Below are 17,751 nucleotides of genomic sequence, written 5' to 3'. Positions count from 1 at the left end.
ACAGCTATGAGCTTTGAAAGAGTTTTGCCATAGTTTTTATACCCATGTCACTGAAATTCCGATATAGGAAATTGGCTCATGAATCTCCTTTGGGAGAGGCCAGGCTTGTCTCTCCGATGCTATATAACTTGGTCCCTTACTGGTCCATGTCCCCGATATAGTGCATATTGAGGAATGTTATGATTGTAAGGGTCTCATAGAGGACTCCCCATCCTGCTGCACGTTCAATCAAATGAAAGGAACTCCTGTATGTTTTTAGGGTACCGTTTGGCAAGTGTCAGAAGTGAAAACCTTGGTCCGCAGAACCAAGCTAAAGAGGCTCATGATCTTCAGAGGATTTGTGCCTAAGAGAATTTGGCAAAAGGTGAGCAAATTCTACACATTTATGACTAACCATTTTTGTTAGTAACAGCCACATTTTCTATTTTTTTTTTTTTTTTAAAGAAAGAGTATCTGGTGCCTCGATTAATTATTTCTGAACAGCAGATATTTTATGCTTTATTTCTCAATTTTAACCTTTGCTGTTATTAAAAATACATAGAATTTAAAGTTGACCTTTTAAAAACTGTCTTTTTAAATGGAATTTATTAGGTGACATTGGTTAATAAAATTATGTAGGTTTCAGATGTAGAATTCTATAATACATCATCGGTATATTGTGTGCTCACCACCCTAAGTCAACACTCAACCTCCCTATGCCCTCTTTTACCTCCCCCCATAAAGTTGATCCAGATGACATATTATATTTCTGAAGGCTTGCTGTTAACTAAAAAGTGAACCAGGTCTCTTTTTTGAAGAAAATAATATTAATATAAATGTGTACCCAGTGATTTGGAGACCAGTATCAATCTGTCTCTGTATTTTGGTTTGAGACAAACAGGATTTCCTTTTAGATCCATTTTCCACAGTTTCATCAATTTGCTCAGTAAAAATTCCAAATCCTATAATTATAGAAGAAAAAGACAAAATATGTCATAATTTTCAATATATTTTCATTCAGTTAATTGTTTATAAAGGTAATTACTGCTTTATGTGGAGTTCTAGCTCAGTGCCAGCTACTTAGAAGGTGTATGATAAATCATTTTTGGATATAATGGTCTATAATAATAATGGAAGGGGGCTAAAGAGAAGGCAGAAAATTAGGTCCTGAGTTGGGGGCCATGGAACTATTCTTTGTCATAGTCCCTTAAAGGGACCCAGTTCAGAAAAAACTTTTGCCCCTCTGGCCATCCATCCTGCAGAAGATGCTCTATTCTTAGTGGAATTTATGGAAGTGTCCAGATTAAGGCAATTAAGGAGCAGTGAGTAAGCAGTCCATTGGCATTGCAAACAATATTTGCTTTTTATTTTATAAAAGAATACATATTTATTTTAAAAATCTGTAAAAAGGTCAAGGGGAAAATATGAGAAAAAAATCACTTGCATGCCTCTCATCCAAAGATCATTTTTAATATGTTGTCATATATCCTTCTGGCCTTCTTTTTTTAAGCATAGGGATTTCTTTTTTAATTGTCATGTGGGTACAGTTTTGTTTTTATGTATATCATAAACATTTGTGTGTTTTTATAGTTACAAGAAAATCATCTAATTGATATTTCAAGGAGTAGTTAAGTTATTCCATGGTCTACAATCCAAATGAATGTCAGAAAAACAGATTAATAGCATTTAAGAACCTGCTATCTTAGTTTGCCCTCTTTCTCCCAATTTGGGTTTCTTTTTCCATTGTCACAATCCTTTTGTTCAATGCCTTGTTTTTTGTCCCTTTCCTTGCTTTCTCTCCTTCCTCATTTTTAATATGTATATTTTATTTTAGATATTTAGTGGAAGTGAAATATACTTGGACTATTTCTTATATGTGTCATAAAGTTCTGTTTTTAATTTTTGAAATCAGATAAATTTAGTCTGTATGAATTACTTCAAACAAGCAATGCAGAGACTGTTTTTCTACTCTATAGCCTTGAATTGATTTTAAAAAATTCAATAGCCAAAGGCAAAAAATAAAGGAAAACTACCTTTAATAGGACAAAACATTACTTTAAAGCAAATATTTTGCTGCTAATAAAATAAATGTTGATAATTCTGTGGAGAGCATAATCTAGGGCTCAGGACTGAAGGATGAAGTTATAACTTTTGAAGAGAGCTACATGACAGTGCATCAGAAGCTTCTCTGTTGACCAAAATTAAGAGAATTAAAATTAGCCTGGCTGGAGTGGCTCAGTAGCTGAGCATCAACCTATGAACGAGGAGGTCACAGTTCAATTCCTGGTCAGGACACATACCAGGTCGTGGCCTTGATCCCCAGTGGGGGGCATGCAAGAAGCAGCCAATTGATAATTCTCTTATCATTGATGTTTCTCTCTCTCTCCCTCTCCCTCCTCCTCCTCTCTATAGCATTTGTTTGACAGTGTTTGATACAGCCATAATTATTTTATGTGAGAGTTTCTCTATTTCTCTTAGTCTAAAAACCTCTAAGGAAGGAATTGTGCATTGCATTTTTTAGTGTTGAATACAATGTCCCATCATCCAAAAGTTCAGTAATAATAACAATGAGAACTTTACATCTATATAGATAAAAGAGTCCTGTGGAGTTTTGTTAATTGACCCTCACTTGATAAATGACCCTCGACATACTCCCTCCAGTGCATGTTTATTTAAGACTAAACTAATCCTGTGCTGAAATATGATTACCCTTTGGATACGCTCTGGTTGTTCATTGCCTTCCTGTCTTTAATAAAATGCTTTCACTTTCCTATTCTTCAATAAGTTACTAAAGGGAGCAGACACTTTTCTGGACAGTCTCTGTTTGATAAATGATCATGTCATGCTATCACTTAGAGGAGTGCTGCAAAGTCCTGAGGAGCCAGCTCTGTTTCCCATGCAGGGCTGGCGCTGAGCTCCTGTATGGGCGCCGGCAGCACTGGCAGTGCTCCCTCTACAATTAATGATGGCCACGGACGAACCTGTATTTGACCAGCATGCTCCAATTTTTATCGGAAACGTCTGGCCCAACTGTCTTAACTAAATCTAAAGACAGCAATTTGTCATCCCCCTGACTGCCTGTCATCATCTGCTTGGGAAAATCTATAATTTTGGGCTTGTTTCTGACTAAACTGTGGAGTAAATAAATTTATCTTCGGGTTACTCTGCTTGTCAGGATCAATACTGAGCAGAGGCTGAATAAATTAGAAACTGGAAAAACATGACAGGCCATATTGGTTTGTTCATTCGTTGGTGTCTTATAAATCAAATATTTAGTTTATATAAGAGGCAAACACATCAAAATTTTTATTTCCACCATTTACTCGAAGATACTTTACCTCATGATAAATGGTCATTAGGAAACTAATGAAGTAAATCACTAATATATCTGACTGTGAGATGAGCTTTTCAGATATTTTATTTATTTAGAAAATTTTGCAGACATAAAAACTTTAGGTATAAATTAAATTTTTTTTTATTTTTTCACGTTTTATAAATTTTTGTAACCATAATATTTATTTGACTTAATAGTGTCAGTAAGCTATATAATGTTGGCCCTATTGAAGTTCATGGCTCATCCAACTACTTGGAGATATGCAAAAGTTTTATTGTAAATGGTCATTAAAGTATTTAATATTTTAATACATTGATGCATACCTATTTAAGGAGCTATAGAAAAAAGTGCAAAGAAATTTTAACCAAAAGTGAATGTCATTTAAATAAGAGCACTGTGAGTGAGAGAAAGGAGTTTCTAAACTATGGAGCATTGTTTGGCCTAACCTCTCTTTCCCCTTCTCCTCGAGGACTGACTTGGCCACCAGTTTTATTGGGAATAATTGGGTCCTCCGCCTAGAGTTTTCTCATTTATCTGCCCTGGGTCTCATACTTCCTTTCTTCTTTCACATTTTTCTCAACCAAGAGTCCCACCTCATTTTCTAAATTAATTAGTTCTCTCCATCCCTTCCCCTCTTCCACAGCCTCCTCTTCTTGGAATCTTCTCTTTCATTTCTATTTTCATTGTCTCCTTCTCCCCTGTTTTTTTTTTTTTTTTAAATATATTTTATTGATTTTTTACAGAGAGGAAGCGAGAGAGATAGAGAGTTAGAAACATCGATGAGAGAGAAACATCGATCAGCTGCCTCCTGCACATCTCCTACTGGGGATATGCCTGCAACCCAGGTACATGTCCTTGACCGGAATCGAACCTGGGACCTTTCAGTCCACAGGCCGACACTCTATCCACTGAGCCAAACTAGTCAGGGCCTGATATTTTCTATGGAACGTTTTAAAGGCACCTCAAAATGATCAAAATTCATGATCTTCTCCCTTTTCCCCAAACCTAACTCTTGAGTTCTCTATTTTCCATGGTGCAAGGCAAAAACCTGATTCTTGACTTCCTTCTGCTACATTCCTTATATCACCACCAAATCCTGTCTACTTTACTTCCTAAACAGCTTTCAAATATGTTCATTCACATCATTTTTATCCCAACCCTATTCAAGTTTTCACCATCTCTCACTTTCTAACTAGCCAGACTTCTTCCAATCTATTCTCTACACCAAGCATGTCAAACTCAAAGAGTAACACGGGCCAAATAAACAGGTTTAAGTTTATGTGGGCCGCAAAAAAAACAAAAGCTTCAATTTTCATAGAAATGTAGGTTTATTTTTTTGATAGAGACACGCTGAATACAAAGGGCTGAAATAAATGAGTAATCGTTAACATAAAAAAATAGAACATTTTAATAAAAATTAATATTTTTCTTGAACATTAACTTACCAGACACTGAATAACTGCACAAATTAATAAGCATAATGCAAATAAACCTATCTTTCTCATTCTCCAAAAGCGAAATATTTTTGTTGCACACACCAAACAAGTCAGTCCAAGACTAATGATGTGGCAGTTCGCTGCTAGTATTAGTGGAGAGAAATGGTGCGCCTGCATGTAAGGGGCGTAAGGGAAATGAATGCAACATGATTATACTAGTAGTAATCAGTCATTAGAGAACATTGTGGTTTGTTATTAATAATTATGTATAACAGGACATTGTAAAAATTACGAAAATTTTATTGTTTCTTACATACCGTTACATTGGCTGGGCTGCAAAAATATTTGTTGTGGGCCGCATATGGCCCGCGGGCCGTGAGTTTGACATGCTTGGTCTACACTGTAGCCATACTGATCTTTTCAAAATGCTAATTACTTTACTCCTGGCTTAAACACCATTAGTGTCTCCCCATTGTTCTTAGGATGAAGACAAACCTCTGTTATCACCTATGCAATGTTTACCCACCAGTTTATTTGCACTATGGTTCACCTTCACTCTGCTTCCTGTTTCTCATTTTTGCCATGCTTTCACCTGCCTCGGGGCCTTTGCACATGCTATTCTGTTTACCTGGTAAACCCTTTACTTCTCTCAGAGAGCAGCTCAGCAATCCCTTCCTAAGCGAAGCTGTCCCGAGTTCCCTAAGGCAAATCCCCCTATTATAGGCTCTCAGAGCCACATACTTCCACTTTGTACTACTCGCCATGGGTGCATTTTTACATTTGTTTTTGCCTGATTATTTGCTTAATGTTTCTCTTCCTCTCAATGCTGAGAGCTCTTCTGAAAGATTATATCTGTTTTTGCTCACTATTGTCTCCCCAATTGTCTAATTAAGTGTTGCCACATGATAGGTGTTTTGAATGGATGGATAAGAAGAAATGAATGAATGCATGGATGAATGTATCTGGGGTTAGGAGCAGGACAGGAATTGTAAAGGAGAAATTATATGGAACCATTTTGAAATATTTGCTTAGAGGGCTACATACATGGAAAGAGAAAGACTAGATTAATCCTCTCTTTCATTTCCTCCTCTACTTCTCCACTGTCCTCACTTGCCCTTCTGCTGCCCCAATTCTCTGTGTGAGACCAGCTTTGGATTAGTGAATAGGAGAGATGAGGGTAAGGTTAGAAGATCTTGGGGGAAGTCCTTGACATCTGTGGGTCTGTAGAAGTGAGAGGTAAGGGGATGAAACCGAAAACAGCAGGAAGGACCGAAGCCACTTGGCCACCCAACTTTTTCCAGGTCCTTATCCTGTTCTTCCACCTCTAACGTAGCTCTAGGCTAGGGCATGGATATTGTTTTGGAATGTCTGTGTTTCCCATTGACCCATTTCTCTCTTTTTCTTATTCCTTTCACAGAGCTCTAGTATTTCAGTTGTCATGGCAGTGCTTTTCCTTGTTATTTGTGTTCTTTTTAATTTTTCTTAAATGTCTTCCTCACTGCTCAAACCATAATCTTGATTGGAAGATTCAAAGTTATTTAACCATCCAAGGGACCATTATTTTTTCATTTATCTTATTTCATGTATTTTCTGTCAATGCATTTGAGGAACCTATGGTTGTTCATATCAAAGCAGCTGTTCCAATGCTAAAAACCTTGGGTAATTATAGTGGTTTTGTGAGGATTCTCTAATGATGTCCACTTCTTTTTCCCAGTGGCACAAAGCTGTCTGTTGCTGAAGTCTCTTAGGATGGATGTCAGTGACCTAATGTATGGCATGTTGAGCTTTCTTTCCCATGGCATAGGGTTTGATGTCAGCAGCTTCTGGGTAATTTCAATCAATGAGCGCAAGTAATGGAAAAATTAAAGCCCCCCCAAAAAATGGAGATCTGGCCTCAGGAATACATACAGAGAAATAGGTTAATATTATGATGCTAAAATTCAACATGTCCTTTGATTAAGACTTCAGAGGATGATGTTTAATGGACCACAAAAGCACATTTCAAGTAAACCCCATGCAAGATTATATTCAGACTTCCACGAAGCTGTGGCTAGGCATTTTTTTAAAAAATATATTTTATTGATTTTCCACAGAGAGGAAGGGAGAGAGATAGAGAGCTAGAAACATCGATGAGAGAGAAACACCGATCAGCTGCCTCCTGCACATCTACTGGGGATGTGCCCGCAACCCAGGTACATGCCCTTGACCGGAATCGAACCTGGGACCCTTTAGTCCGCAGGCCGACGCTCTATCCACTGAGCCAAACCAGTTTCAGCAAGGCATTTTTAATTGCTGTGTCTTCTAACTGAAAGTAAAAGAACTTGAGATTTTATCCTCACTCCTTATATATCTTCTCTAATGGGAGGGAAAAGCAACTTTTGGCATATACCAACCTCTGGACTTGCTGAATGTTTTCTTTTTAAGGTATTATTATCCACATAGTCTTTTAATTTTCCTTTCTCTTATTTTTTAGTTTATATGCAGAAATTTCAGGTATGGGAAATATTTCATGAAAAGCCTATAGTTTCTCAAACCATAACAAGGAAGAAAGTTTCTAATATGTTTCTGTGGCATTGGGTAGAAGAAAACCTTGGCAAACCCTTGCCAAGGCACTCTGTTCTGAAACATGAGTAATATATGATACTTGACCCAACATAGTCTGTTGTTAAATCTAATGCATTTCTATTAACATCTTATCTGCCCTCATGTCAACCATTCAATAGCATTCAGTGCAAGAACTTTCTTGAAGTTCTTTTTCCTCTTGTCTTCTCTTGCATCATTGACTCCTGGTGCCTTCTCATCTAAAGTATTGGAGTATTTCTGTGCTTAATATTGGCCTCATTCTTTATCTCTGTCTTTTACCCAGTTGCATGGTTCTAAATATCAGGCTACCACTATCTCCCCAGTTCTTCACACAGAAGCTAGGAGTCATCCTTGATTCTTCTTTTTTAAATTACTACACATCCTACTCATAAGCAAGTTCTGTGGGTTCAACCTAAAAAGTTACCTGTAATCCATTCACTCCTTTTCATCTCCAAGCAACCATCTTCTCATATTTAACCTCTATGGTAGTCTCCCATCTGGTCACTTTACTGTCATTCTTTTTCTTTTTTTTAAAAAATATATATATTTGTTTTATTTTTTTTACAGAGAGGAAGGGAGAAGAATAGAGAGTTAGAAACATCAATGAGAGAGAAACATCGATCAGCTGCCTCCTGTACACCCCCCACTGGGGATGTGCCCACAGCCAAGGTACATGACCTTGACTGGAATCGAACCTGGGACCCTTCAGTCCGCAGGCCGATGCTCTATCCACTGAGACAAACCAGTCAGGGCCTGCCATTCTACCTAATTATTTCAGAGTGCTTTTCACAATCTTCTCTGCTTATATTTTCCTGGTCCCCTTCCCTGTCACACTGTAATGTAAGCTCCTTGAAGGGAGAGAACTTGTCTTATTTATCATTTGTATCCCCAGTGCCTAGAAAATGTTTCCCCAAGGGTCTAAAACAGAACCTGGGACACACACTCATATATATATAATTTTGAATAGATGACTTTGATGGGGAGGTTCAGAAAAAGCTACACAAGGGAGATGGTTTCCCCAAGGAGTAGAAAGTTCAGGTCGAGTCATAGTTACTAGAAACTCATTCATTGGGAGATCAGAGGTAAGGGGCAAGAAATCTAGTCTCTAGAGGGGAATATTCGATGGAAAATAAAACAGAGGGAAAAGCATAACTTCCTACTCAGAGAAACTTTTTTTCTGTTGGTGAGTATGGGAAGCATTGGATATAGAAGAGAAAATCAGGTAAGAGGACAGAATTATGCAAATAAGTATATTAAGAAGTAAAGATTAATAAGCTAGTTTTTAGAACAAATCCAGAATAGTTTTTAAAATAATACATTTTATAGCAATTTCAAGTAAGTATTTTTAAATTAATTTTTCTTTATACTACCTTCACATGCAGAAGTTGATTGTCAACTGCTATGAGTTGATGAAGATTTTCCAGTATTTCTAAGTCTTTTATGTCATCAATATTATTATTGCTGATATTCAATATAGAGAGGGATTTCTGTAAGAAAATAATTAAATTAGTATTAGTAAACAACCTAATTAAGTGCTATATATAGGAACCAGAAATCCTAATCTGTGAAAATTTTAAGATGGTTCAGTTCAGTCTATTTTGCTCTTTAGGCAAGAAAATAAAAACCCATGAAGATTTTGTTCCTATGTTATATATTTATTCATATGGAATGTTTAGAACTATAGTAATTGTGACATAATTGTGATATAACTTACCTCGCCTATATAATAAAAGGCTAATATGCAAATTGACTGAACAGCAGAATGACTGGTCGCTGTGATGTGCACTGATCACCAGGGGGAAAGACACTCAATGCAGGAGCTGCCCCCTGGTGGTCAGTGTACTCCCACAGGGGGAGCGAGGCTAGCCAGAAGCCGGGCTCACAGCTGGTGAGTGCAGTGGCAGTGGCGGGAGCCTCTCCTGCCTCCGCTATAGCCAGCTTACGCCCACTGTCAGACATCCCCTGAGGGCTCCCGGGCTGAGGGACCCCTCCCCCCACACACACCAAGTGCACAATTTTGTGCACCAGGCCTCTAGTATTTTAACAGTTTAATCAAGGCATAAGAGAAATTTATAGAAAAAAGAAGCTAAGAATCAAGAAGCAAAGAAAGAAAAAAAGGTGTCCCAATGAACAAATGATAACAATGTAGAAAACATGCTTAGCAAGTTATTATTTTGTGTTAAAAGTCACTAAAATTTGTACTCACATAGGAAGAAATTGTTTTTGTCAGTTTTTCTAAGTAGAAAACACTGACCAAGAATTAAAGAATTCAAGAAAGCACTGTTAAAGAATTTTATCTCTCTATGTAGTTTTCTCTTAACAATCCATATGTTCAGAAGCTACTTAGAATAATAATTAACTAATTAACAAGAATTTCAACATCAGCTGTTAATGAGGACATAAATATACTATACAGCAACACTAAATAAAAGCCATCTTAAGATCTAAGGGCCAGGATTCTCTACAAAGATCACATCCACACAAAGCTAACATAGAGAAGATATTTCTTGACACTTTTTAAGACCTGAAATATAGATTTAAAAATTATGCCTTATATTTAGAATTTCAGAATCTGCTTGAATATATGCAAAAATTGAGTACGCAAAAATATTTTCCACGGTGTTTTGTAATAAAACTATCCATTCCCACAGTGGTGCCAGTCTACTTGGATCAATTGAGGTTGAGCTCAGACACAGTTGATTCTGTGGGGAGGGTAGAAAGGGTAGGATAGAAACCAAGTCACCTCTTTCTTTTCCTGTTTAAAGCACTATCCTTTCATTGTTATATGTTTGGTTCAAAAACCTTATACTAGTACTGTCCTCCATTTCTTGGCCCTCTGAAATAAAATCAACAAAATCTGTAAATATAACAACCATATTTCATTGCCCAGAACTGAAGGTAGCTTTCCTCTAACAAATCCTATTTGAGGATTAGCAAAAGCCTCTGTGGTGCCCTCTGGTAGCTCAACTCATTGTGACACCTCCATGTGATGTCAGGTGACAGCTGAAGCATCAAATCCAGTGCTCCCAGATCTGTCTGCTTCTGATGAGTCATAGCCATATGTAACACAATCTACAATCAAATCAGAATCCAGCAAAAAAAATGACTTATTGTAAAGATTCTCTAGGTTGTTTAAAATTTTCCAAATGTGCACTCATCTTTCCTTAGGCTTTTTGAGTTATGATAATCACCAAGGTTAAAATTATGAGTGAATTAACATTGTTAGAACTTCATACTTTACATAGTCTTTTAATATCCTTCTTTTGATTCTTCCAGTAGCCCTAGAAGCAGATACTATCCCCACTTTATAGCTGCTGAGTCTCTGAGGAATTATGTGGGAAAAATTAGTTTTAGCCCTCAAATAAACTCTCAGTTGGCCTATAAGTATTCAGAGAATCTACATGTCCAAATAAACCTTCCTGGTCCATAACTGTTCATCACAACATTCTCTGTTAGAACACTCAAATGTAGCCTTACTGCCAGAGATTGAAGACTTCTTGGATCAAACAGAAGCTTTTCTCCAAGGGGAAGTCTCTGACTTTCAACATGAAGCTCTCTCAGTCCTTCTAATCCTTCTAGACCCTCTACGACAGCAATGTAATTGCCTCCAAGATACCTGCAGAATAGAAGACACAATTTTAAGTAGACATTCTATGAACATCATGGTCTTTAAACATGATAAAAACGTAACAAAATCATTGAACTGTGTGAAAATTATACATACAAAATGTTCTTTTTATATTGAATTAATGAAAAGTTTATATGATTTTTACATGTAATTTAGTCTAAGAAGTTTGTTTTTCTTTTTAAGTGAGAGAATGGGAATAGTCCTTATTAAACTATTTACCCATACTCCTCATATATAGAGTGCAGAAGAATCACCTAGGGTTGTAGGTTAAAAATGAAGATTTCTGGGCTTAACCCACAGAGATTCTGACTTGACTATCTAAAGAACCCAGCATTTCCCACCCCACTGTCCTCTCCCCATTCTAAGGCCTCTGGCCCACTTTTTGAGAAGCACTGATAGTTCTTTTAGTCTGGGGAAATTGGATCCACCAGTCTTCATTGTTTAATTAAAATCATTATAGGCACAGTAAATGCCTTTTTTATAATCAAGTCTACATCAACATTAATTTTATGACCCTGCCCTTTTCAGATATGTGATTCTGAAAGGCACAAAACTTGAGTTCCATGGACACTTTTCTCACTATTTGAGCCTACATAAGGATGTTTTTAGGTTTTCCTATAAGCCTTAAAGACAACCTCCTGCAAAAGAAAAGTATATCAGGCTTAATAAAACACAAATTGTTTGATACTACATTTGAAACAATTTATTTTGTATTAATACTACTAAAAGAGAATAAAAATTGTGGCCTGTTCCACAAAACAACAGATAACGGAAATACCTGCATGCAAGAATATTACTGTAATGATGACAATTAAATAAAAGCACTTACAGTTTTTCCAGGTTCTTCAACGAACTGAGGTTCTCTATACATGAAATACAATTGTTTTGTAGGTACAGGTGGGTCAGATTTGTGGCAAAATTCAAGTTAGTTATTTGACTAATACGGTTATCATACAAATATAAAACACTAAGATTTTTACAAAGAGAGAGGTCATCCTAAAAGAAAAACAAAAAACAGGTCATACTTAATTTTTCTTGAAAACTTGTTTGTTTTTAAGATAGTTTTTCATTCACTTAAATCATTCGTAATATTCTTAAGTTTAATATAAAAGAACAATATCTCTTCTTAGCACAGTCAAAACAAGACTAGAATAAGTACAAAATTAGTTCTAGGTTTTAGTATTCTGTAACTATATCTATAAAATTATATTTGTTAAGAAATATTTTCCCAGTGCAACCAATTTTTCTTGGAAGCAATTAGGCTTCTCTGGAAGTTGAAGCATTTAAAAAATTATTGCTCCAACATTATAAATCAAGTCTTCTTAGTCTTTCTGTAGGATTGGAAGTAATTGTTGTGATTTATAATACTGAAAATTGGATGTCAGATAGATATTCAAGAACAATGAATTGATAAACTATGATAATGCCATTGAAGGAAATACCATATAGCCATTAAATTTCCTTTAGTTTCTTTAGTAATATCTTATAGATTTCATAATAAAATGAGAACAGCCCTAACCGGTTTGGCTCAGTGGATAGAGGGTTGGCTTGTGGACTGAAAGGTCCCAGGTTCGATTTCGGGCAAGGGCATGTACCTGGGTTGCAGGCACATCCCCAGTAGGGGGCGTCCAAGAGGCAGCTGATTGATGTTTCTCTCTCATCTATGTTTCTAACTCTGTATCCCTCTCCCTTCCTCTCTGTAAAAAATCAATAAAATATGTTTAAAAAAATAAAATAAAATGAGAGCAGTACATTCAGTGAACCACTATTGTAAAATTATATGAATGTATGCCTAGAAAAAAGACTGGAAGGACATTCCCTAAATGTTAACACATTGTATGCGGGAAACGTGTTTACACGTTTTACGTATGTATACGTTCTACCAGTGTAGTAGAGCGCGGGACACGTATTAATACGTTTTTTATAGACTAGCGGTAGAATGCGGGTAACGTATAAATACATAAACCAAAGTTATCGTAATTTTACTGAACGTTGCCATTTGCGCAAAAAATTAGCAAAAATGGCCTGCGCCACCTGTTAGCGCGCGATAAAAACTACCCGCAATGTGTTAATAGTGGTTTTCTCTACATGGTAAAATTAAAAGTCAGTTTCTTTCTTTTTATATGTATTATATACAAATGAACACCAATTACATTTGACATAAGAAAAATAATTAAAGGTATTTTAAAAGGCTGTCATTTCTTGTGTGCTGGTAGAGTCAGCCTAGACTGAGTAGGCAAGAGATACGAGTAAGGTTTTGCTCAAAAATATTTCAGCTTTTATTATGATCTTTTAAAATACAAACACATCTTGGGGACTTTAAGTTTACAAGTTATTCTTAGTGTAAATGACCTTACATCAGTTTGCTTTCCTCCTAACATCCACACTGAAGGAGCATTGATTGTGAGGGGCCAAAAAACTTTAAAGGGAGGCGCTGGAAAAAGCAGCCTATATATTGTATGGTGAGGTAGAGAGTTTTGGGCAACAAAAGAGAAACATGAGATTTGGGCCATTGGATTCATGAGAGAAGGATCACCAGAAAAATGGAAAAAGATATAGAATGGGACTGGGTAGGGTCTCTGAAAAAACAAACAAACAAACAAACAAACAAACAAAACTTCCATTATCTTAATTGACAATATTGCCTGGGGCTTTGGTGTTTTTAAAATTCATTCATTCATTCATTCAGTAAATATTTATTAAGCACTTATAATGAGACAGGCACAGTATTAAATAGGGAATTTAGAGTGATGTGAAGAAAATAGACATAGTCCCTGCCCTCACGTGGGTTATATGTTTCCAAGAAATTTCCTCTCATTTATAGTCTTTAGCATTTTATTGTAGATTAGAGGCCTGGTGCACAAATTCATGCACAGGTGGGGTCCCTAGGCCTGGCCAGCGATCAGGGCCCATCCGAGCTGTCTCGCTCAGTCCCAATTGGGGCCAGGCCGATTGGAGCCTGCTGGCTGGGGGGAGGGACGGAGGAGGGACCGCAGGAGGTTGGCTGGCAGCAGGAGGTTGGCTATGGGAGCTCGCTCACCACCAGGGGGCAGGTCCTGGTCGACCGGTGGTTCTGGTCATTCAGTTGTAAAGGTTGTTTAGGCTTGTATATATATATATATATAGATAATAGATACCAATACAAATGGCCTAAATGGGTTATTGTTGTCTTTAAAGTTTCCCAAATTAAAGTCAAGAACTGTCTTAACACAGAGAAAATGTAATTTCAGAGTATATCCAAGCGAACATAATCTTGTCAGATGTAACTGAAAGAGTATAATCTACATGTATATAACCATTAAAATATGTGGGAAAAAGATTTCCCTGTTAAAGTTTTGAAATATGGTAGTCACACAGTTAATTCTTACTTTTTTATGTGTTAAAATTAATATTTCAAGGTTAGGGAATTACATATGAGTACTTACCTTTGAAATTCTTTTCCAACATGTGCTTTTAAATCTAGTTTGCTATATAGTAATTTTTTAAAAATATATTTTATTGATTTTTTACAGAGAGGAAGGGAAAGGGATAGAGAGTTAGAAACATCGATGAGAGAAAAACATTGATCAGCTGCTTCCTGCACACCCCAAACTGGGGATGTGCCTGCAACCAAGGTACATACTCTTGACCAGAATCGAACTTGGGACCTTTCAGTCCGCAGGCCGATGCTCTATCCACTGAGCCAAACCGGTTAGGGCATAGAGTATTTTATGGGAACATATATATTTAACAATCACAATGTTATATTTTATAGAAAGTTAATTTTAAAAAGTTTAACATAAGCAGGAAATTAAATAACACAATATAAAGCTGACTAATGAAAATATAGTTAATAACTATAATCAAAATATAGTTAATAAGAAGGTATACCCTGACAATTTGTAAACTTTACAAGGCTAATTATATAAAAATTAGAAATAATTTCAGAGTTCTTACAATTGCATCTATATTTCTGTCTGAAAAATTTATATGAGTTATTTTCTTCAGGTATTGTAAGGTGGTTTCTTCTTTTCTGGGTTTAAAGTTGCTGTTTTTGGCAATTAGATCCAAGGTCAGACGAACCATGATTTCTGTCTTAATCAAATTAGTATTTCAGCTCTGTTCTGATGCCATGCCAAGAAGCAGGTTTAGGTATTGCTTTATGCCCAACTTTCTAAAAATTAAAGAAAAAAAGGAATATTTAGAAAAAACCATATTGACGTTTTAAGTTTCTTATATAAAACTATTTGATTAGCTAGTTCATAGACATTTTCAGGGACATTTAGGTATTTTCTAAGTTTATATACCAAATTCTTTTATTAAAAAATTAAAAAACACCAAAATTAGTTAAATACACAAGGCTCATTTACTTTTAAGTCTTTTCCTCTCCATAGTATTGAATTTTTATTGTGGGCATCTGTTAAAATACCATTTTTCTCTCTTGGAGTAGAAAAGTATTCTCAAGGATTATCATCTAAGTGTTGTCTGTCATGTGAAGAAACTAAGGTTCAAAGATTTGTCTGAAACTACTCAAGCAAGTGGAATGTAAGAATGAGATCAGATCTCCTGGCTCCTTTTTCCATAATATCTGTTGTGATCATATTTACTAAATCCCCAAATCAGAACAAATGGTGTGAGAACTTTGAATATATACATAGGACAGTGGTGCAAAATACTTGAAAATGGGGCTGGCTTTGAAATTTTGTTATGCTACTACAACTATCTATAATAATAAAAGCATAATATGCTAATTAGGCCCGACAACTGAATGACCTTCCGGACGACCTTCTGGACGAAGCCGGGGCTGCGAGGGCCGAGCCCCTTGCACAAATTTTGTGCATCAGGCCTCTAGTAATCCATAAAGAGGTAACAATGCAATGTTTCTCAATCCAGACAGCCTAGTTTCAAACTTTCACTCCACTGCTCACCAGTTGGGCAATCTTGGGCATGTTACCTCAATTTCTTATAAAATTAGGCCAATATCCAAGGAATAGTATGAGGATTACATGAGATAATCATGTATAGAGTATTCTACACAGTGCCTCATACATAGGCCAATAAATGTTTGTCATCATCATCATTATTCTATTATTTTGTTCACAGATAAGGCAAACACTATTCACTTCACTATTTCATCTGGAATACAGCGTGTCCCCAAAACATGTATACACACTTTAACAGCTGATAGCTCAATTGATGTTTCTTTCTTTTTAGCCAGACTAAGCTTTGAACAAAGGAAATTCATCCTAAAATGCCACTGGAAGTTTGAAAACACAGTCGAAGTACAAACACTGCCTTTATAATTATTCAAAGTGTGTATACATTTTGGGGGGGGACACAAAAAATGTGTACATACTTTAACAGTTGATAATTCAATTTTCACACCTTTTCAGGTTTACCTGATTCAAAATAATGGGTGAAGCTAGAATAAGCTTTGAACAAAGAAAATTTATTCGCTAGACTGTTTTTATAGGGATACATAAAAGATAAAGTTAACAGTACAAAACCAGCAATAGTTGACGAATTGAGGGCACACAAATACCAAGCCAAGTGATTCTTGATGTTTGCGATTCCATTGCTTTGCATTATCAGCAGTGCCTAGACCACCAGAATGGTCATCAGTTTGAAAACAGGCATTGACAAAAAATATATATATATATTCATTTTAGTTGATTCTTTAAAATTTTGAAAATGAACTATATGTCAATAAACACTGACTTTATAATCATTCAGAGTGTATCCAAGTTATGGCAACTATGAACAAAGTTATTATAAACATCAAACAAAAAACCAAAAGAAAAACAACAACAAAGTGTGTAACATTTAACAACTATATTAGGCTTGTTAAATAAAGGGGAACATGCTATTAATCAAATATTGCTCTATGTAAGATATGCATATGTGGTCCATAGTTTGAGATAACCCATTTTTTGTAGTCATTTTAAGTGATACATATTCCAGTTTCTCCAATTTTGCTTTATATTCTCTTAAAAAAATGTAAGCAAAAATACAATTTAAAATTGAGCATTATTATCCCAAATAGAGGCCCGGTGCATGAATTTGTGCACCAGTGGGGTCCCTTGGCTTGGCCTGTGGGATTGGGCCAAAACCAGCTCTCCGACATCCCCTGAGGGGTCCCGGATTGCGAGAGGGCACAGGCCAGGCCAAGGGACCCCACAGGTGCATGATCGGGGCTGGGGAGGGACCACTGCAGAGGAACCACGGGAGGGTTCCAGGGTGTGTCCAGCCCATCTCACTCAGTACTGGTTGGCCAGACCCCAGCAGCAAGCTAACCTACCAGTTGGAGCATCTACCCCCTGGTGGTCAGTGCACATCATAGCAACTAGTTGACCGGCCGACTGTCTGCCCCCTGGTGGTCAGTGCACGTCATGGCGAGCAGTTGAGCCACCTTAGCATATCATTAGCATATAATGCTTTGATTGGTTGAACAGCCAACTGGCTGACAGGACACTTAGCATATTAGGCTTTTATTATATAGGATGTATCTGGGATTTCACCAACAAAACACCTCAATTTGTGTGGTATTCTGGGCATGAAAGATTGTTGTTTACAGATCAAATTTCAATCATGACAATATTTGAACAACGTTACTAATTAAGATAACTTTTCTTAATCTTGCTTAAAGTACATCATAATAAAAGTATAAAGAATAACACCACACCCATGGACCACAGATCAGCTTGAAATATAAAACATTACAAGTATATTTGGAACCCAGATCTATACTTTTCTCCCTCTCCATTCTTTTAAATTTAGTTTATCATAACTTTAGACATTCCTCTGTCTTTATA

General features: G+C 36.4%; 1 protein-coding gene and 1 long non-coding RNA gene across 2 annotated transcripts in view; one reads left to right on the top strand and one right to left on the bottom strand.

Moving 5' to 3' along the window:
- The window catches only part of LOC132220048 (uncharacterized), a 28,259-nt gene extending 12,502 nt beyond the window's left edge, over nucleotides 1-15,757 (top strand). Inside the window, exons 2-3 of the long non-coding RNA XR_009449670.1 lie at nucleotides 260-364; nucleotides 15,695-15,757. This is a non-coding gene — a long non-coding RNA (uncharacterized LOC132220048). The remainder of the gene's footprint in view (nucleotides 1-259; nucleotides 365-15,694) is intronic.
- PPP1R42 (protein phosphatase 1 regulatory subunit 42) lies at nucleotides 807-15,104 on the bottom strand. Its single transcript, XM_059672988.1, has 5 exons — nucleotides 14,897-15,104; nucleotides 11,790-11,956; nucleotides 10,810-10,948; nucleotides 8,703-8,819; nucleotides 807-941 (listed from the first exon to the last, which is right to left on the bottom strand). Exons 1-5 carry the CDS (start codon nucleotides 15,023-15,025, stop codon nucleotides 807-809), a joined length of 687 nt encoding a protein of 228 aa, XP_059528971.1. The 5' UTR covers nucleotides 15,026-15,104.
- Nucleotides 15,758-17,751: the final 1,994 nt, after the last annotated feature.

The sequence above is a fragment of the Myotis daubentonii genome, chromosome 17, assembly GCF_963259705.1.
Source record: "Myotis daubentonii chromosome 17, mMyoDau2.1, whole genome shotgun sequence".
Lineage (NCBI taxonomy): Eukaryota > Metazoa > Chordata > Mammalia > Chiroptera > Vespertilionidae > Myotis > Myotis daubentonii.
Note: the sequence above shows the minus strand (reverse complement) of the source record. Positions and strands in the feature narration are given on the sequence as shown.

Bases quoted from the DNA above. Each gene is read 5' to 3' on its own strand.
- PPP1R42 (XM_059672988.1), bottom strand. From the start codon at position 15,025: ATGGTTCGTCTGACCTTGGATCTAATTGCCAAAAACAGCAACTTTAAA. The intron at 10,949-11,789 runs GTAAGTGCTTTT...TCTATTCTGCAG, and splicing joins TTGAAGAACCTGGAAAAACT to GTATCTTGGAGGCAATTACA. The intron at 8,820-10,809 runs GTAAGGCTACAT...ATTTTCTTACAG, and splicing joins GAAGTCTTCAATCTCTGGCA to AAATCCCTCTCTATATTGAA.